The 16,871-nt window shown below is 41.0% G+C and overlaps 2 protein-coding genes across 2 annotated transcripts; one reads left to right on the top strand and one right to left on the bottom strand.

Moving 5' to 3' along the window:
- The first annotated feature begins 11,141 nt into the window (after positions 1-11,141).
- LOC129762265 (putative nuclease HARBI1) lies at positions 11,142-13,166 on the top strand. The gene is made up of 4 exons (XM_055760366.1): positions 11,142-11,502; positions 11,567-11,999; positions 12,063-12,207; positions 12,269-13,166. The coding sequence occupies exons 1-4, from the start codon at positions 11,390-11,392 to the stop codon at positions 12,526-12,528; spliced, it is 951 nt and encodes a 316-aa protein (XP_055616341.1). The 5' UTR covers positions 11,142-11,389; the 3' UTR covers positions 12,529-13,166.
- Positions 13,167-13,391: 225 nt separating this feature from the next.
- LOC129761615 (uncharacterized) lies at positions 13,392-14,388 on the bottom strand. Its single transcript, XM_055759349.1, has 3 exons — positions 14,253-14,388; positions 14,016-14,199; positions 13,392-13,949 (listed from the first exon to the last, which is right to left on the bottom strand). Coding segments are annotated over exons 1-3 (744 nt in total). The 5' UTR covers positions 14,255-14,388.
- Positions 14,389-16,871: the final 2,483 nt, after the last annotated feature.

The raw sequence follows: 16,871 nt of genomic DNA, 5'->3' as shown, positions 1-16,871 counted from the left end.
AAAGAAGCGTTCGGAATTTGAGACTGTTCGGAATATGAGACAAAACGGTATATCCTTTTTCTTTGAATGAATACCAATAACGCCTAAAAATACACAATAGCAATGTTACAGAGACTCGCACAGTCTGTGAGTACACGAGTTACGATTTGTCGTCACGCGAGTATAGGAGTGTTAAACCGAGACGTGGGCGAATCTCGGCCAGTGTTTGGCCGAGAAGTACACCGTTTCCTTCAAAAACGAAAGGAAACGCTCAACGCTTAACGACACAGGTATTCCAATACCTTTTCATAATGGTTTGCATCCATCCCATTCGCCATTTTGCTTCGCTCCATTTAATTTCAATTTGGCCTTACCCTCGGGAACCCAGATCGGCGTCCCAGCCTCTGGCTCCGTGGCCCTCGAGCACGGACGAGAATGCAGCAACTTTTACTGAAACAATTGCTTGCGGCGATATGCAGAAAAAAATATAACAAAAGCAAATCCCTTCCCAGAGTCCCCTTAGCATTTATTCACTCAGCATCTTATTATGACTATTGTTATTCACTCTGCGGTGAGAGAACAAAAAATCCCGTTTGCGGTCATCCACTTTCAACCCACTTGTTCCATTCAGGAAACCGGAGGTTAACCGTGGAGAACGGAGTCTACCCAGTGAATAACACACGTTCGTTTGGTGTGCAAAGTGCAGCATAGTCGACTGTATTGTTTCACTTTCTTTTTTGTGCTGCAACTGACATTTAGTGTTATGATAGCAAAATGGGGTGCAAGTGTTTCAACTAATCGTTGGTCGCTTTACCAGTGATAATAGCAGTTGGTCCAATTAAGGCTCGGGGCCTGTTTCTCGAATACACTTCACGGTGGAAACGAAATAAACGGCGCGCCATTGAACTACGTTTTACGAGTTAGTGAAGTGTCGAAGATAATAATGAGTTCTCAGGCAGAATGAACACTTTTCAAATAAAAAATCATTAATGAAAATTAACTTCTTCGTATCAAACTGGTATTCAATGTGAGTGGAAAACTTTGTTTTCTTCATGTGATATAATAATCTCATACAAAAGATTCATCTGAAGATAATTTGATATTACAATGATAAATTTAGTGGGAAACTAATCTCGTATCCAGATGTCGACACTGTACCGTTGTCATCGCGAATACGTTTCATTCCGTTTCCACCGTGAAGTGTATTCGTAGTGTATTCGAGAATCAGGCCCTCGCTCTTTTGGAACGGAACGTGACCCGGCGAGACGTGCGACGACATATTTTTACCAGAAACGTCACGAAGAGTCTACTAACGTAATATTGTCTTACCTTACTTTAATACCTTGCATATTACCAAGATGCTAAAATCAGGGATGCCAGTTGTTTTTTTCAAATATCTTTACGCTTATTAGAACCAGGGGTTAGACATCAATTGAATATAGGCTACCCAAAATCAAAATCAATATGGCGTTATTGTTTACCAACATATCATTTGCGAGGATTGAAATCACGGAGATAGTAAAAATAAAGAAAAATGCGCTGCTTTATTTCTAACTGCATGAGCGATTTTCATATTCCGGTTTCACATGGAACTGTTCACATTTAACATGTAGTTTCAAGTTAGCCACTATTCAACCATATAACCAGACCGAGTTGTAATCAACAGTAATTGACAGAACCAAAACGTCAGTGAACCGCAGCAATTGTACCCAAGTACAATGGCAATATGAATATTATTGAATTGAATATTGAATGTTACACACCGATAACATCTATGTAGGAGGACTAACTTCACCAGAATCTCACGGATCCAGAGGTCAGCGTCAAAATCACTCACGCAGCTTCTCTCGGAAGCTGCGATGAGCCGTACAAAATAAAGCGAAACCAAATTATGGAAAAGAAAAGACGAGCAAGCATCCCTCTTCACAGCTTCACAGACCGGACATGGTTCGGTCATTCATCACGTGAATGATATACCGAAGGCAAAATCATCCATCGCTTGCTGTCATTCCAAATACTTTTCAGATGCCCAGAGACAGATAAATAGACCAAAGGGGGGATTAATTTCCTGCAGTACCTTTTTTTTTGTTGCTGCTCTCATGATTTATGTTTAACTCTCCGACATTCCACCAGACACACACACACACACACATCCGTTAGTCTCATATAACATGTCAGGTTAAATTTTCGCACGGAACAAGGTGATATCCGACATTTCTTCGGCATAAGCTTCGAGTAACCGGTCGTGTGCTGTGAGCGTCTCCGTTGAAGCATTGTTTTCGGTTACCGTTGGCTGTTATTATTTTTTTTTTTGTCGCCCGGGTGTGCTTTTTTCGCGCGTTTTCGAATTGTTCGAGATATCGTGGAACGCAGTGTGAACTCGGAATTGGTGAGAAAGGCTGAATCGTCAAAGCCTGGCAAGGCCAGCCGGCTTTCAGTTATCGCCGATTTGTCGCCATCGCAGTCGAAGTCGGACATCGGTGGTCAGTTGCACGCACACAATACCAGCGCGATTCGCTGCTAACTTACAGCAGTGTGAAGGAGAGCATCACTTCTTAGTGGTGTGTGATAGTGCCGAGCGCTCAAGCGCTCCGATTGAGAAGCAAGCAGCGGTTGCCAGTTCATCAGCACTGGGGTGCATTGTGGTGAATAGAAATAAGTAAGATATAAGCACGTTACGTTAATTTTTTTTTTTAATTTTTACGATTACGTTACGATTTACGTTACGATTTATTTTTTTTTTTAATTTTTTTTTTTAATTATTATTATTATTATTAAAAACAAATTATTAGAATATAAGTACGAATTACAGAATGGCAGAAGGAGGGGGAGGATCTCCAGATATGGAGATCTCTGATGATGACTCCCCTCTGGTTGAAAAAAGTTCTAATAAAGGAACAGCGAAGACACTTAAACGCGTTCCTACATCAGAGGATGTTTCGTCCGGGGACGAGTCTGCTAACTCTAGCAAGCCCCCCTCTAAAAAACCTGCAAATACCTCCTCTCCAACCCCCCTCGCTCCTACAACAGCTCAGATTTCGCCTCCCCATCCTGTTGTCCCCGATCCCCTTCAATCCTCGTCATCTCCTTCTCGTCCTGTAGTCTTCTCTCCACGTGTCAAGGTCTATCCAGAAGATGCACCTGGAACTGGTCCGTGGGTTGTTTTCTTCAGGCCTAAGCCAAACGGAAAAGCACTTAATGTTATTCAGATCATGAAAGATCTGGCAAGATACTCCTCCGTGACAGAAATTTCGAAGGTTAGACCGACCAAACTGCGTGTTGTCGTAGCTGATCGGAAAGACGCAAACGGTATTGTCGTCGACCAGAGGTTTACCCTGGAATATCGTGTCTACGTGCCTTCCCATGACGTAGAAATCTCGGGGGTGATAACCGAAACGGGTCTGACGTGCAAATCAATTATGGAAGGAGATGGCAGATTTAAAAAGCTGCCTTTGATTAAGGTTAAAATCTTAGAATGCCGACAACTCGGCAAAGTCTCCCAGGAAGGGAAAGAATCGAAATTTACGCCGTCCGACTCGTTTAGAGTCACTTTTGCTGGCTCCGCCCTCCCTGACTACGTTATGGTGGACAAATTGAGGCTACCGCTGCGACTCTTCGTGCCAAAGCCCATGACTTGCCTGAAATGCAAGTCAGTTGGTCACACAGCAGCTTACTGCGCCAACAAGGAGCGCTGTGCCACTTGCGGAGAGCAACATGTGGACAAATCCTGCAGTGCGATTGAGCAAAAGTGTCCATATTGCGGAGGAACTCCGCACGTGCTCTCGGCTTGTGAAACTTACAAGAGTCGCTGGGAGAAGCAGAAGCGCTCTTTAAAGGAACGCTCGAAGCGCACTTTTGCGGAAATTTTAAAGGGCGCTTCTCCATTGGCCCAACAGCAACAACCTTTAACCGCAAACAATGTCTTCGCTTCGCTGCCAGTTGACGAAATGGAAGCGGATACAGCTAACGAGGGCACACCGTACATCTTCCAAGGGAATCCCCGGCACAAAAATGTGACCACTCCCAAAGTTCAAGTACAAGCCCCTCCGGTTATACCCTCTGTTAGCATGCCTAAAAAATCGAGTGCAGCGGACAAGCAAAATCAGGTTCCTCCTGGCTTCCGTGGGAATAATTCACCTTCGAACGACCCAGCACTCGAAGGAACATCAAAAACCCCAACTGTCCCTATTTTACCGACCAGTTCAACTTCCCAATCGGGATTTATAAAGTTGACTGACCTTGTGGCTCAAATCTTCACATGCTTTAATGTTTCCGACTCCATCAGAACCATTGTCATATCAATGCTTCCAGTATTAAAGACAATTTTGCAACAATTGATGCAAACATGGCCCCTCCTTGCAATGATTATCTCTCTTGATGTCTAATTCAAATAGAGAGGTCGGAGATATCACTGTTTTACAGTGGAATTGTCGTAGTCTTATCCCTAAATTGGATACATTCAAATTTTTAATTCATAAGTTCAATTGTGATGTTTTTGCTCTGTCCGAAACTTGGCTTTCTTCGCGAGATGATCTCTCTTTCCACGATTTTAATATTATACGCTTGGACCGTGATGACAGATACGGAGGGGTGCTATTGGGGATCAATAAGTGCCACTCATTTTTTCGAATTGACCTTCCACCTATTGGAGGGATTGAAGCTGTTGCTTGTCATGCAAACATCAGAGGAAAAGACCTCTGTATTGTCAGCTTGTATTGGCCTCCGAGAGCTGCGGTTAGCCGCAAGCAACTTGTTGACATGTGCTCACTCCTTCCTGAGCCACGATTGATCTTGGGAGACTTCAACTCTCACGGAACTGCCTGGGGGGAACAGTACGACGACAATCGTTCACTGTTGATATATGATCTTTGTAACAGCTTCAATATGACACTTTTGAACACTGGGGAAACAACACGTGTACCTAAACCTCCTGCTAACCCAAGTGCTCTTGACCTCTCGCTTTGCTCGAATTCACTATCGTTAGATTGCAAGTGGAATGTAATCCAGGACCCCAACGGTAGTGATCACTTGCCAATCAAAATTTCCATCACCATTGGGTCGAATTCTTCTGAATCTATAAACATGGCATATGACCTCACAAGACACATTGACTGGAAAAAATATGCGGACGCGATTGCTCTAGCCATCAATTCCAGAGATGGTTTACCTCCATTGGAGGAGTATAACTTCCTTTCTCGTTTGATCTATGACAGCGCGGTTCGCGCTCAAACGAAACCCATCCCAGGTTCCACCATTTCCCGAAGGCCTCCCAATCTATGGTGGGATAGCCAATGTTCCAAGCTTTATGTAGAAAAATCGAATGCATTTAAAGCTTTTCGGAAACGTGGAACCCCTGAAAATTTTCAAACGTATTTAGCCCTTGAAGATCAATTTAAAAACTTAATCAAAGGGAAAAAACGTGCTTATTGGCGAAATTTCGTGGGAGGTTTGTCACGAGAAACGTCAATGAAAAAATTATGGAAAGTGGCTCGAAACATGAGAAATCGCTCTTCAACGAATGAAAGCGAAGAATATTCACATCGATGGATTTTTAATTTTGCACGGAAGGTTTGTCCTGATTCCGCTCCTGTGCAAAAAATTGTTCGAGATATACCACAAGATAGGTGCGATCTTGATTCCGAGTTTTCGATGGTAGAATTCTCTCTTGCTCTCCTTTCATGTAACAATTCTGCTCCGGGATCGGATAGAATTAAGTTCAACTTGCTGAAAAACCTCCCTGATGTGGCGAAACATCGCTTATTGAATTTATTCAATCGGTTTCTGGAGAATAATATTGTTCCAGATGATTGGAGACAAGTACGAGTTATAGCTATTCAAAAACCCGGAAAACCCGCGTCCGACTTCAATTCGTACCGCCCAATAGCAATGCTGTCTTGTATACGGAAATTGTTGGAGAAAATGATCTTGTTTCGCCTTGATCGATGGGTTGAAACGAATGGACTACTCTCAGATACACAATATGGGTTCCGCAGGGGCAAGGGGACGAATGATTGTCTTGCGTTGCTTTCTTCAGAAATTCAAATGGCTTACGCCGGAAAAAAACAAATGGCTTCAGTATTCTTGGACATAAAGGGGGCCTTTGATTCTGTTTCAATAGAGGTTTTGTCAGACAAATTACACTCTCGGGGTCTTCCGCCTCTATTGAATAATATTTTATATAACTTGCTTTGTGAGAAGCATTTGAACTTTTCTCACGGAGATTCGGCAGTAAGTCGGGTCTCTTACATGGGACTCCCCCAGGGCTCATGTTTAAGCCCCCTTTTGTACAACTTCTATGTAAGCGACATCGACAATTGCCTTACACAAAATTGCAGCCTAAGACAACTTGCAGATGATGGAGTGGTGTCTGTCGTAGGATCAAACGAATCCGACCTGCAAGGACCCTTACAAGATACTTTGAACAATTTTTCAACCTGGGCCATTGGGCTAGGGATCGAATTCTCCACGGAGAAAACAGAGATGGTGGTTTTTTCTAGGAAGCATAGACCAGCAAAACCAAAGCTTCAACTTTTGGGTAAACCGATCACTCATGCTATGTCATTCAAGTATCTTGGGGTCTGGTTCGACTCCAAATGTACTTGGGGGGCCCATATTAGGTATCTGAGTAAAAAATGTCAACAAAGAATAAACTTTCTCCGTACAATTACCGGCACCTGGTGGGGAGCCCATCCCGAAGATCTTATAATGTTGTATCGAACAACTATTCTCTCAGTGATGGAGTATGGCAGTTTCTGCTTTCAATCAGCTGCCAAAACACACCTCATTAAACTCGAGCGAATTCAGTATCTTTGTCTCCGTATCGCGTTGGGATGTATGCCCTCAACGCATACCATGAGTCTCGAGGTTTTGGCAGGCCTACTCCCACTAAAAGATCGCTTCAATTTATTATCTCTTCGGTTCTTCATCCGGTGTAAGGTCATGAACCCATTGGTGATCGGAAATTTTGAGCAGCTGATCGAGCTAAATTTTCACTCCGGATTCATGAGTTCATATCATGAATTCATCTCCATGCAGGTTGATCCTTCTTCGTATATTCCCAACCGTGTTTGTTTCCCTGACTACATCAATTCCTCTGTGCATTTTGATCTGTCCATGAAGCAAGATATCCATGGATATTCAGATTACCAACGATCGAGGATCGCTCCAACGATCTTCGATGAAAAGTATGGGGGTATCAATTGTGATAATATGTACTTTACTGATGGGTCCACTATAAACGAGTCCACAGGATTTGGAGTGTTCAACGAATTTTTTAGCACCTCACACAGTCTTCAGAATCCTTGCTCAGTGTATATTGCTGAATTGGCAGCAATTCATTGGGCGCTGGACAGCGTCGCCTCACGACCTGTTGAACACTATTACATTGTAACGGATAGTCTTAGCTCTGTCGAAGCTATCCGTTCAGTGAGGCCGGAAAAGCACTCGCCGTACTTCCTTGAGAGAATACGAGAAAATTTGAGTGCTTTATCCAGACGCTGTTATGTCATTACCTTTGTGTGGGTCCCTTCTCATTGCTCAATTCCGGGTAATGAGAGGGCTGACTCATTAGCAAAGGTAGGTGCGATTGAAGGCGATATTTATCAGCGTCAAATCGCCTTCAATGAATTTTACTCTTTAGTCCGTAAAAATACCATCGCTAACTGGCAACGCAAATGGAACGAAGGTGAATTGGGCCGGTGGCTTCACTCGATTATCCCTAAGGTTAGCCTCAAACCATGGTTCAAAAGTCTGGACTTGAGTCGGGACTTTATTCGCACCTTCTCCCGACTCATGTCCAATCACTGTTCGTTAGACGCGCTACTCTTTCGTTTCAATCTGGCCGGCAGCAATATCTGCGTTTGTGGCCGAGGCTACCACGACATCGAACACGTTGTTTGGTCGTGTGAGGTGTATCTTGTTGCCAGATCGAATTTAGAGAACTCCCTTCGGGCTAGAGGAAGGCAGCCCAATGTGCCGGTGAGAGATGTGTTGGCTCGGTTAGACCTTGATTACATGTCCCAAATATATGTTTTCCTTAAATCTATCGATGTTCGTGTGTGATTATCCTTATATCCTTATACCCTCCATTTCTTCCTTTATGAGTAATTGGTCCGCTTGCTATAAACAGGAGAATGAAATGTAAATTCACAATAGATGTACGAATAGATTTAAGAATTGAGTGTGTGTGATTATCGACATTGTAATAATTTCCTTATACCCCATCCTTTTCCTGAGAAAAATATGTCACCCTTCTAATCTCGAGTTCACCGCGAGTAATCGGTTTCCCACATTACTAACCATAGATTTAAGAAAATTGTTCATATATATAGTTTTAAAAATATATTTAAGATTTCGGCTCCTTTAAACTTATGCAACTGAGCCTGTAAAAATAAACGAATTTATAAAAAAAAAAAAAAAAAAAAAGGTGATATCCGGTGGGTTTTTTGGGTCCTCGTATAAATGGATTCCGGTGAACCGCAGCAGTTGCGTGTGTGTGTCTGAGATGGGCCAGGTCCCAACGGAAGGTTCTTGTGATTTATATCGTACAATTCTCAATAGTCACTCACACGCATTTACATACATAGGTATGCATTAACGCTTTGCTTTGGTGAAATGGGTAAATCACTTGCGGTGTTACTTTAAGCTCTCAGCCTCTCTTTTTCCTGCTTTTTTTTTTTTTTGGCAGCTTGACACATTCCCACGATTATTATCTCCACAGCTTTGCAATGCTGTTAACCCGGTCAAGGGTCAGCTACCCGGGTTACCCAGTCCCTTCCAATTCGTGATTTCAATCCGATGGAAATGTTGTTTCAGTGGGCTTTGGGGCTGAGGCTCTGGGATTTAAATTCAATTTGATTATCATCATCACAGTTTCAATTGAAGATTCTTGGACCATGTATCAATCATTTGAGGGGCTTAGAATGCAAGGGGTGTAAGTGACTTGATCGATTTCTCTTCGTCAACTTTTTGTTTGATTAATAACTCAACTGCAAAAACATTCCAATTTGAGTTTGCTATAGAATCCTATGGATGAGGTTCTGACCATCCTTCCACATTGTTAAATACAGCTGGGAATGAGTTTGCAGCTAAGCTATGACCGATAGAGTCGATGTAGAGAAATCGATCAAATCACTTACACCCCTTTCATTCTAAGCCCCTCATTTGTATATTGAATTTAAACAATTTTCAGGCACCAAAATCAAACCAATAAAACTTTTTCTTGAAGCTAATAGGTACCTTGTTGAAATGTACAGGCAAACCTTTTTTGTGCGGGGGATAGGGGGATAAAAAAAATCGTGCAAAACTTAACCAGCAGCTTTAAAAAATCGTGTTCAGTACACATTTTGAAAAAAACATTTTTTTTGGGCGGTAAATAAGGACCGCATAAAAAAAGTTTTCCCCAAGAAAATAACCCAAATCCACGCCATTCACCGTTCAGTTTCCTTTTGTTTCCCTGCCTTGCGATGGGACACTTTGCCTTTTCGGTTGCGCGTGACTGTTTTGTGCTTTCAGTTGCATGTCGAAACATGTTGCTGTTAGAATTCATGTCATGCAAAAACTTAGAAAAACTTAGAGCATTTGATGAGAGGAGGGGAATGATTTCAGAATTGGATGATTGAGACGGAAATATGCTTTTTTCGCACTGAAATGCATATAAACCATCGAATAAACTAAATGGACTATAACTTCGTCAAATATGCCTCTTTTCATACCCCGCACAAAAAAAAGACGGGTGGGTAATGTCGGGGACATAACCTGAGTGACGTAGGACTATACAAAGGGGACAGTTTTGTTACATATATATTTTAATTATATTGTTTTATTTTGAATACGTGAATACCTACCTATCTACCTGAAAAATGGATTAGTTTACTGTTTACTCTTTATGGATATGTTGATGGTTCTGAAAAGAACCTTTGGTGTTGTGTTTTTGTTATCACTCGATATTCCCATCTTGTTCGGTTAAACCTTCCTCTTTAGCTATTGCGTTTGCCACTCGCCACAGCTTTCACAGTTGGAAAATTTCTTCCCATCCACTAATTGTTGCCTTGATGAGCGCCGAACCGAAGCTGCTTTGTTCTTGATGCGGGTTTTCTGATTGTCGTGAGAAGCTTTGCAAGCCAACTCGAGCACTCCGACGGCCGAAACTCTATAATCGCTGTTAGGTATACTGGTGCTCCGGCACCAATCCGTTCGGCCTAGTTACCCTTGCGGAGCAATCAGTGAATGCGACCAACAGGGAACTGGAGACCTGCACGGTTCGAGTGAGACTTTGCCTTTCCCTTAACTTGTCCTCCTTTGTTACGTCCACGGTGCCGATGCCGTACAACCACACGGGTTTACGGTTTGAAAGAAAATAAGATATTTTTTTGGGGTCCGCGTGTTTTATACTCTAGCGGTACACACTCACAGAATAGAGACAAATCGGCAGACTCAGCCAGAGAGACGAACGAATGAGCGTTAAAAGGGAGCGATGGCAAAAAAATACATTCATTACGATTTGTTCGCTCGTTGGATTCACATGCAGGCTAAAAAGGGTCCATTTCAGGATCACAAAATTATCTTCAATCTAAAGAGTTTAATATTTTGTTATCACTCGATATCCCCATCTTGTTCGGCTAAACCTTCCTGTTTAGCGATTTGGTGCCACTCGCCACAGCTTTCACAGTTGGAAAATTTCTTCCCATCCAGCTTGTGACATATTTTACAGTAAATTACATTCAATGAGACGTGCCGAAGCACCACTCAGTGTCGCATTGGAGGCGATTTTAACCTGTAATTGAACATTTGCGATGACAGTGGTACAGTGTCGACTTTCAATGTGGGAAGGTTTAATGGCCCTGAAAAGCGCCTTGTTTTATGGAATGGTTCCAATTTAGAAAACTTTGTACTCGTGGTTTTGAAAAAAACCATTTCGAATGCCCTCGATGCCGCCTTGTTCTGGATTTGCCACCAAAGCAGTTTGTATAAAGAACAAACTTTTTTCTTCTGCTGCCTGATGCCGTTTTGCGATTGCGTTTGCCACTCACCACTCGCTGCAACTGCCTGTTGTCTTGATGTCCACCGAACCGAATGTGTTGTGTTCCGAATGCGGGTTTTCTTATCGTCGCGAGCAGCTTTGCCAGCTAACTCGATCACTTCGGCGGCCGAAACTATGGTGCCTATTCTGTATTCCGACGGATTTCTATTTCGTTCGAAAGTGATATTTCGATCGTTTTCGAATTTACCATTCCCTATTCCAATCGTTTTGCTCGTTTCGAACGAAAGTGTTAGAAAATTTCGAATATGCATCGATCTGTCAAAAACCGATAAACAAAAAGAAACACCGTATTAAATAGCGGCGAGTGCGAGTTGAATTTCAGTTAATTTTTGATCCTAAGAGAAATTTGTGAGAAAATTTTCTCGTTCAATGGATTCCGTTTTGTTACCGATTTTGGCGGAGCAAGAAGAAATTGGAATGCCTTGCTACCATCGGCGAAACCACCGAAAATCAACCGACTTCATGAAACTTTCTGATGAAGCGTAAGTATCCGTCTCAAAAATCCCATGTTTGTTTCTCTTATTGATTAATTTTGCCCTTATTCAGATTCATCAAAAGTTTTCGTCTAAGTAAGGAAGCTTTTCGGTACGTTTTAGAGGAAATTGAGAACTGCCTTATCACAAGGAAAGGTGGTCTATCCACGGAGGTGAAACTCGCAGCATGTTTGCGATTCTTTGCTGAAGGAAATTATCAACATGGAGCAGGGCAAGATTATCACATTGCCATAGCACAGCCCACATTTTCCAAGGTGCTGACTGAAATGCTTAACATTCTGGAGCGGACACTGTGTAAGAAATGGATTTCCCTAAATATGACGGAAGACGAACAGCGGCGTGCTAAACTACACTTCTATCAGAAAACATCAATTCCGGGTGTTATTATGTGTTTGGATGGAACCCACGTAAAAATTATTCCACCTAAGCTGAATCGAAATTTGTTTTTTAATCGGAAGGGATTTTATAGTCTCAACGTTCTGATTGTAAGTATTATTAGTATTTGAATTAAGAAAACAATGAACAAATACTCTTTTTTATCAACATAGGTTTGTGACGATCAGCAAAGGATTCGTTTCGTTGATCCTACCTTCCAGGGATCTAATCATGACTCTCATATATGGCGTGTAAGCCCTGCAAGAACTCACTTTGAGCAGCTTCACCAAAATGGTGAAGTTAATACTAAGATTCTAGGTAATGTTCAACTACAATATTTTAGTATACTTGTATGTACTGTGTGATAAAATATTTTCAGGTGATGCTGGTTATCCATCGGAACCTTGGTTAGTAACGCCATTCAGAGCAGCGGAGGAAGGGAGTTTGGAGAGCGATTTTAATCGCAGGCATGCCTTGGGTCGTGCTATCGTCGAGCGGACAATCGGTTTACTAAAAAATCGGTTTAGATGCATCCTTGGCGCGAGACAACTTCACTACAATCCTACTAAATGCGCTCAAATTATAAATGTATGCTGTGCACTTCACAATATATGCTTAGAATTTGGTCGTTCTCAGTAGTTATAATATGTTATGCAGCTGTTTACATAATAAACTTTTGTTTAAATTAATATTTATGACTGTTAAATTTCATCTAACTTGTTTGCAAATGCTCAAATAAATAACAACCACCGGAAAAGGAAGTGTCTTCCTTACTTAACTATGGTTTCGGCAGAATTATTTACTCTTATTCCTGCCAACACTTTGAGAACATGTCATTATCGATTTCTCGTAAGCAGGCCAAGTATTCAAATAACCATTATTAATACTTTTTGCGTTGTTTTAACCCCTTGCTGTACGATTTAATTTCCAACAGCACGGCCCAAAACGAGCACTTCGAGTCGTTCCGCTACTCTGCTGAGTGTGGGTATCTAACATGGGTGCCCTATGATGAGCAAATACATGTTGTGTTTAAAATAAAAACGAAGGAGTTATTACTACGTACTAACTCGTTCGTTTTTATTTTAATTATAATATTCAAATTATATTTTATATTTTTAGCTCATTCAATTTTTTTTTTAAATAACGGAAATTTGATAATCTTCAGTTGTCGGTATCCTCATCATATGCCTGAAGCTATGTAATTATTTCACATCGAGAAACAACGAGTGAAGTTCAATGTTGTACGTGAAGGGGTTAAGGAAGTTCCATAAACTATAGGCGAAATTCGTGAATTTAAAAAAAGTTTATATAATTTTGATGCTATTCCAAACAAACTTCAAAGAAAAAATTAAGTAAGATTTTTCTTCCATGGAAAGATATAAAAATACGATTAGAACATTTTTCATTTTTTTATACTTGAGTTACAATATAAAGATAAAAAATCAGATCACTGATATTTTGAAACATTATTCTAATGTTCTGAAATATACGCAATCTGCGTTTCAAGGATTTGTCGCTATTGATTTCTCCAGCGCGATCTTCTCCATCTCGTGGTTATGTCGTTTTTGTTCACTCAGATGTTCTTTGAGTGTGGCATCCACGGAAAGAATCGCTCGAGCTGATTGGCGCTGATAATGAACCAGATCACTCAAATTCTTGTTTGTGTTTTTTAACAGGGATTTCACATTGGTGTGAAATTTGTTTTGTTGCTCGACTTGCAACTCTAATAGCCTCGTGGTAGAAGGTCTGGATTTTTTCGGCTGAGAGGGCTGGAAGTGAATGGTATTATTGATACCGTCACACTCGTCGGAAGTACCATAATATATAAAATTTTCCTGGTCTGCAGCTTGAGGTTCACCCGAAGGCGAACCCAACTGTGTTCCATGAGATGAGGTACCCGGGATTCCTTCCACGGTCGCAAGTAACCCAGTTAGTAGAACTGCCTGCTCCTCCAGCTCGGACAAATTGATAATTTTATTGGGTCCTCCACCTGTCGCCCTCTGCTCCCGTTTGTTGTGAGCGAGTTTTCGCTTTAATCCGGACTTATAGTCCGCCCAAACCTACACAGAAAACCAGGGCAAAAATAAGACTATAAACATATGTTTCGGATTCGTTTTAGTATATACCTTTTTCCATCCACTTCCATCGCGAATAGGCGGTCCCAAACTATTGACTTCTGCCGCCAGATCATCCCAGAAGGGTCCGGAATTTCCTCGGGAGAAACCCTTTGCTATGTCCGGCTCTTGCTCCAGAAGCAGCACAATCCGCTCGAACTGATTTTTAGTGGTTGTTTTGTTTTTGTTTTTTTCCCTGTTGAACGTTAAAATTAATTTAAAGAAAAAAATGATTAAAAATTAGCTTACATTTTTGCAGTTCACCGCTCATCCGCTGCGGAAATTATTCACTCCTTCATAAACAAAGTGGGTTTGACGTTTGGTTTGATTCGAATGAAAGATGTTCGAAAACAAAACAGTCCGAACGAAAGGTATTCGAATTTGAAAACACCTCGAACGAAACAGGGAATGGAATTTACCAAGTCGTTCGAAATATTTCGAATCGATTGAAATACAGAATAGACACCATTATAACAAGACGTTATTATATTTCTGTTAAACCAAAACCGCGTGTCTTTTTCTTAATCTTCTGTTCCTTATTCTCCATTTTTCTCGGCGCGTAGTTTCACTGTAGGTACCAATTCTGCCCACAAAATGCTGGTCTTCGGTGTAAAATGATCGCAAAATGTGCTATTTCAGAGTGCTGTTTAGACTCTAGCGATGACAATGAATTTGAATTTGACGATTCTATTAATGATCACTGCCTAAGATTATTGAAATTTGGAAGTATATGCTTTCTAATGCAAGCCGTGCAATCATATTAATGCCTGTAATAGATAGCAGAGAACGCAACCAAATGTTTACGCAGTCCTTCTCACTCTAATTTTCATAACAGAATGACACACTTTGACTCACAAATGTTATTTGATTGAGAAATATTTCGAAATTGTTCAGTCATAGTGAACCAAATCCAAAAAAAATGGGTGGGTTATATCTATGATATAACCGCAAGGTTCACGTGGGACTACCTTATCGTACCAATCATTTGTTTGTATTGATTGAATTTTTGATCGAATGAAACAATTCTCGAATTCAATTGAATTCAATATATTTACTTTATGAGTAAAAAGATTGTATAATTCCATGTAAGGTCAATTCATCCATTGTGATAGATTATGTTCTTCGTTACAAGTAAATTTAATGACAGTCCTTCTACGTTTGGTAGAAGGATTTCATATTTCACATATTTTGCCTAGGACAAAATATGTGAACGGAAGAATTATCAAACGATTATTTCATTTTACGTTTCCTTCTGAAGTTTGCATCTCTCAAGTGTACGTACTTCTCGAACCGCGAATTTGCTTGATTTGATGAACTTCAGGCACTCAGTTTCGATTTTGACATTATACGTCGAACGCATATTGTTTAATCAATAGGCATCATCGCAGCAATTGGTTATCAACATCTTGCCTAATCATCAAATGGTATGCGTAGGAATTCAGTGAGCAGAAGATATGAAGGCGTATCCTTCAATGCAATCTTGAATAACCGAGCCAAAGCGGGGTGTTCGTATCCGCTTTTGTAAAAAGTGTTAGGAAAACACTTTTCGGAGTGCGAAAAAAAAAGCGAGTGCAGAAGTACCTTCGGAAGAAGGAAAAATATTCCAGTTTATACAAAGGCAAGCGAGTACAAAAGTACTTGCATTTTGCATTTATTTGCAGAGCCGATTTCCCCAAACATCTTGTTAGGCAAACACATTGCAGTCGGAACAAAAATGCCCCCGACTTGCATGAATTTGCAATGTCAATTTCCTCAAACACCTTAGTTCTAAAGTCTGTGTTAGGGAAACACATTTCAGTCGGAACAAAAAAGCCCCCGTATTTGAAATGCCAATTTCCCCACGCTCCATGTATTTGAATTCTGTGTTAGGGAAACACATTTCAGTCGGAACAAAAAATACCCCCGACTTTCATGTATTTGCAATGCCGATCACTCCAACGCTGCTTGGTTTTGAAGTCTGTGTTAGAGAACACATTTCGGTGAGAACAAAAATTCCCATACTTTCAAGTATTTGCAATGCCGATTTCCCCAAAGCTGCTTGGTTTTGATGGCTATGTTAGGGAAACCGTAGATCGAGCCAATCAAAATGAGTCAGTTAGGGCGTTTAGATAACGGTTAACATTTTACAGTTATTCAATTGTTCATCTAATGCCAAAATAACATTTTATTAATTGCGATAGAAGCGTAGAAACATTCCCTATCAATCGATGCAAACTTCTTTCCGATCCAGTAAGACATGTTCAAGTTATAAGCATTCGGAATCTTTCATTTTTCCTGCTTGTTCTGTGTTTAGGTTTTCATTTTACCCCCCCATATACTCCGGTTAGACGTAGTCCCACGTCAAAATGCTTCATTTCATTCAGTCAAAGTGGACTATGTACGTATAGGGAGCCAAATGACTGCCTTTTTTGGCTCGATACTAGATGTTTTTTACAATTATCATACATCAAAGTATTGCCAGAGAGTAGCTAACATTTCTGAGAACAATATTGAACGAAAAAATTAAATGCTTTGAAAATAGCAGAGCACTGAACTTCAAGTTCGTTTTTCTCGAAATCATAAAAATGTCACATGGTCCGGTCTGACTTAACACCGACCAAGTGATGTTTGCAAACAGATCGTCCACCTCTATTCCACTGGCTGACCTAATCACAAATTCATGATTGATAAACGCAGATTGGGAACTGTTTACCGAACCATTCCCCTAAATAAAACCCCGTTCAAACGTTATTTACCTGCGCCTCTGTTGATAACCCCCGCCGGGGATCGATCGACCGCATCGCAAACAGTTGCACAATCAAGTCCCAATATTTACACCCGCAGAGTCACAATCAACCAACTACTAAACCAACAAATCCTTCGCAGCCA

This window comes from Toxorhynchites rutilus, chromosome 1 (assembly GCF_029784135.1).
Source record: "Toxorhynchites rutilus septentrionalis strain SRP chromosome 1, ASM2978413v1, whole genome shotgun sequence".
NCBI classification, from domain to species: Eukaryota; Metazoa; Arthropoda; class Insecta; order Diptera; family Culicidae; genus Toxorhynchites; species Toxorhynchites rutilus.
The sequence above is the reverse complement of the archived record's forward strand: the minus strand, read 5'-3'. Positions and strand labels throughout refer to the sequence as shown.

What these genes read in the sequence shown, in the direction of transcription:
- LOC129761615 (XM_055759349.1), bottom strand. An exon ending in ATGGAAGTGGATGGAAAAAG is followed by an intron (nt 13,950 to 14,015) that starts GTATATACTAAA and finishes TTTTCTGTGTAG; the next exon opens with GTTTGGGCGGACTATAAGTC.
- LOC129762265 (XM_055760366.1), top strand. Translation starts at nt 11,390, where the DNA reads ATGGATTCCGTTTTGTTACCGATTTTGGCGGAGCAAGAAGAAATTGGA. An exon ending in ATAGTCTCAACGTTCTGATT is followed by an intron (nt 12,000 to 12,062) that starts GTAAGTATTATT and finishes TTATCAACATAG; the next exon opens with GTTTGTGACGATCAGCAAAG. An exon ending in AGTTAATACTAAGATTCTAG is followed by an intron (nt 12,208 to 12,268) that starts GTAATGTTCAAC and finishes AAATATTTTCAG; the next exon opens with GTGATGCTGGTTATCCATCG.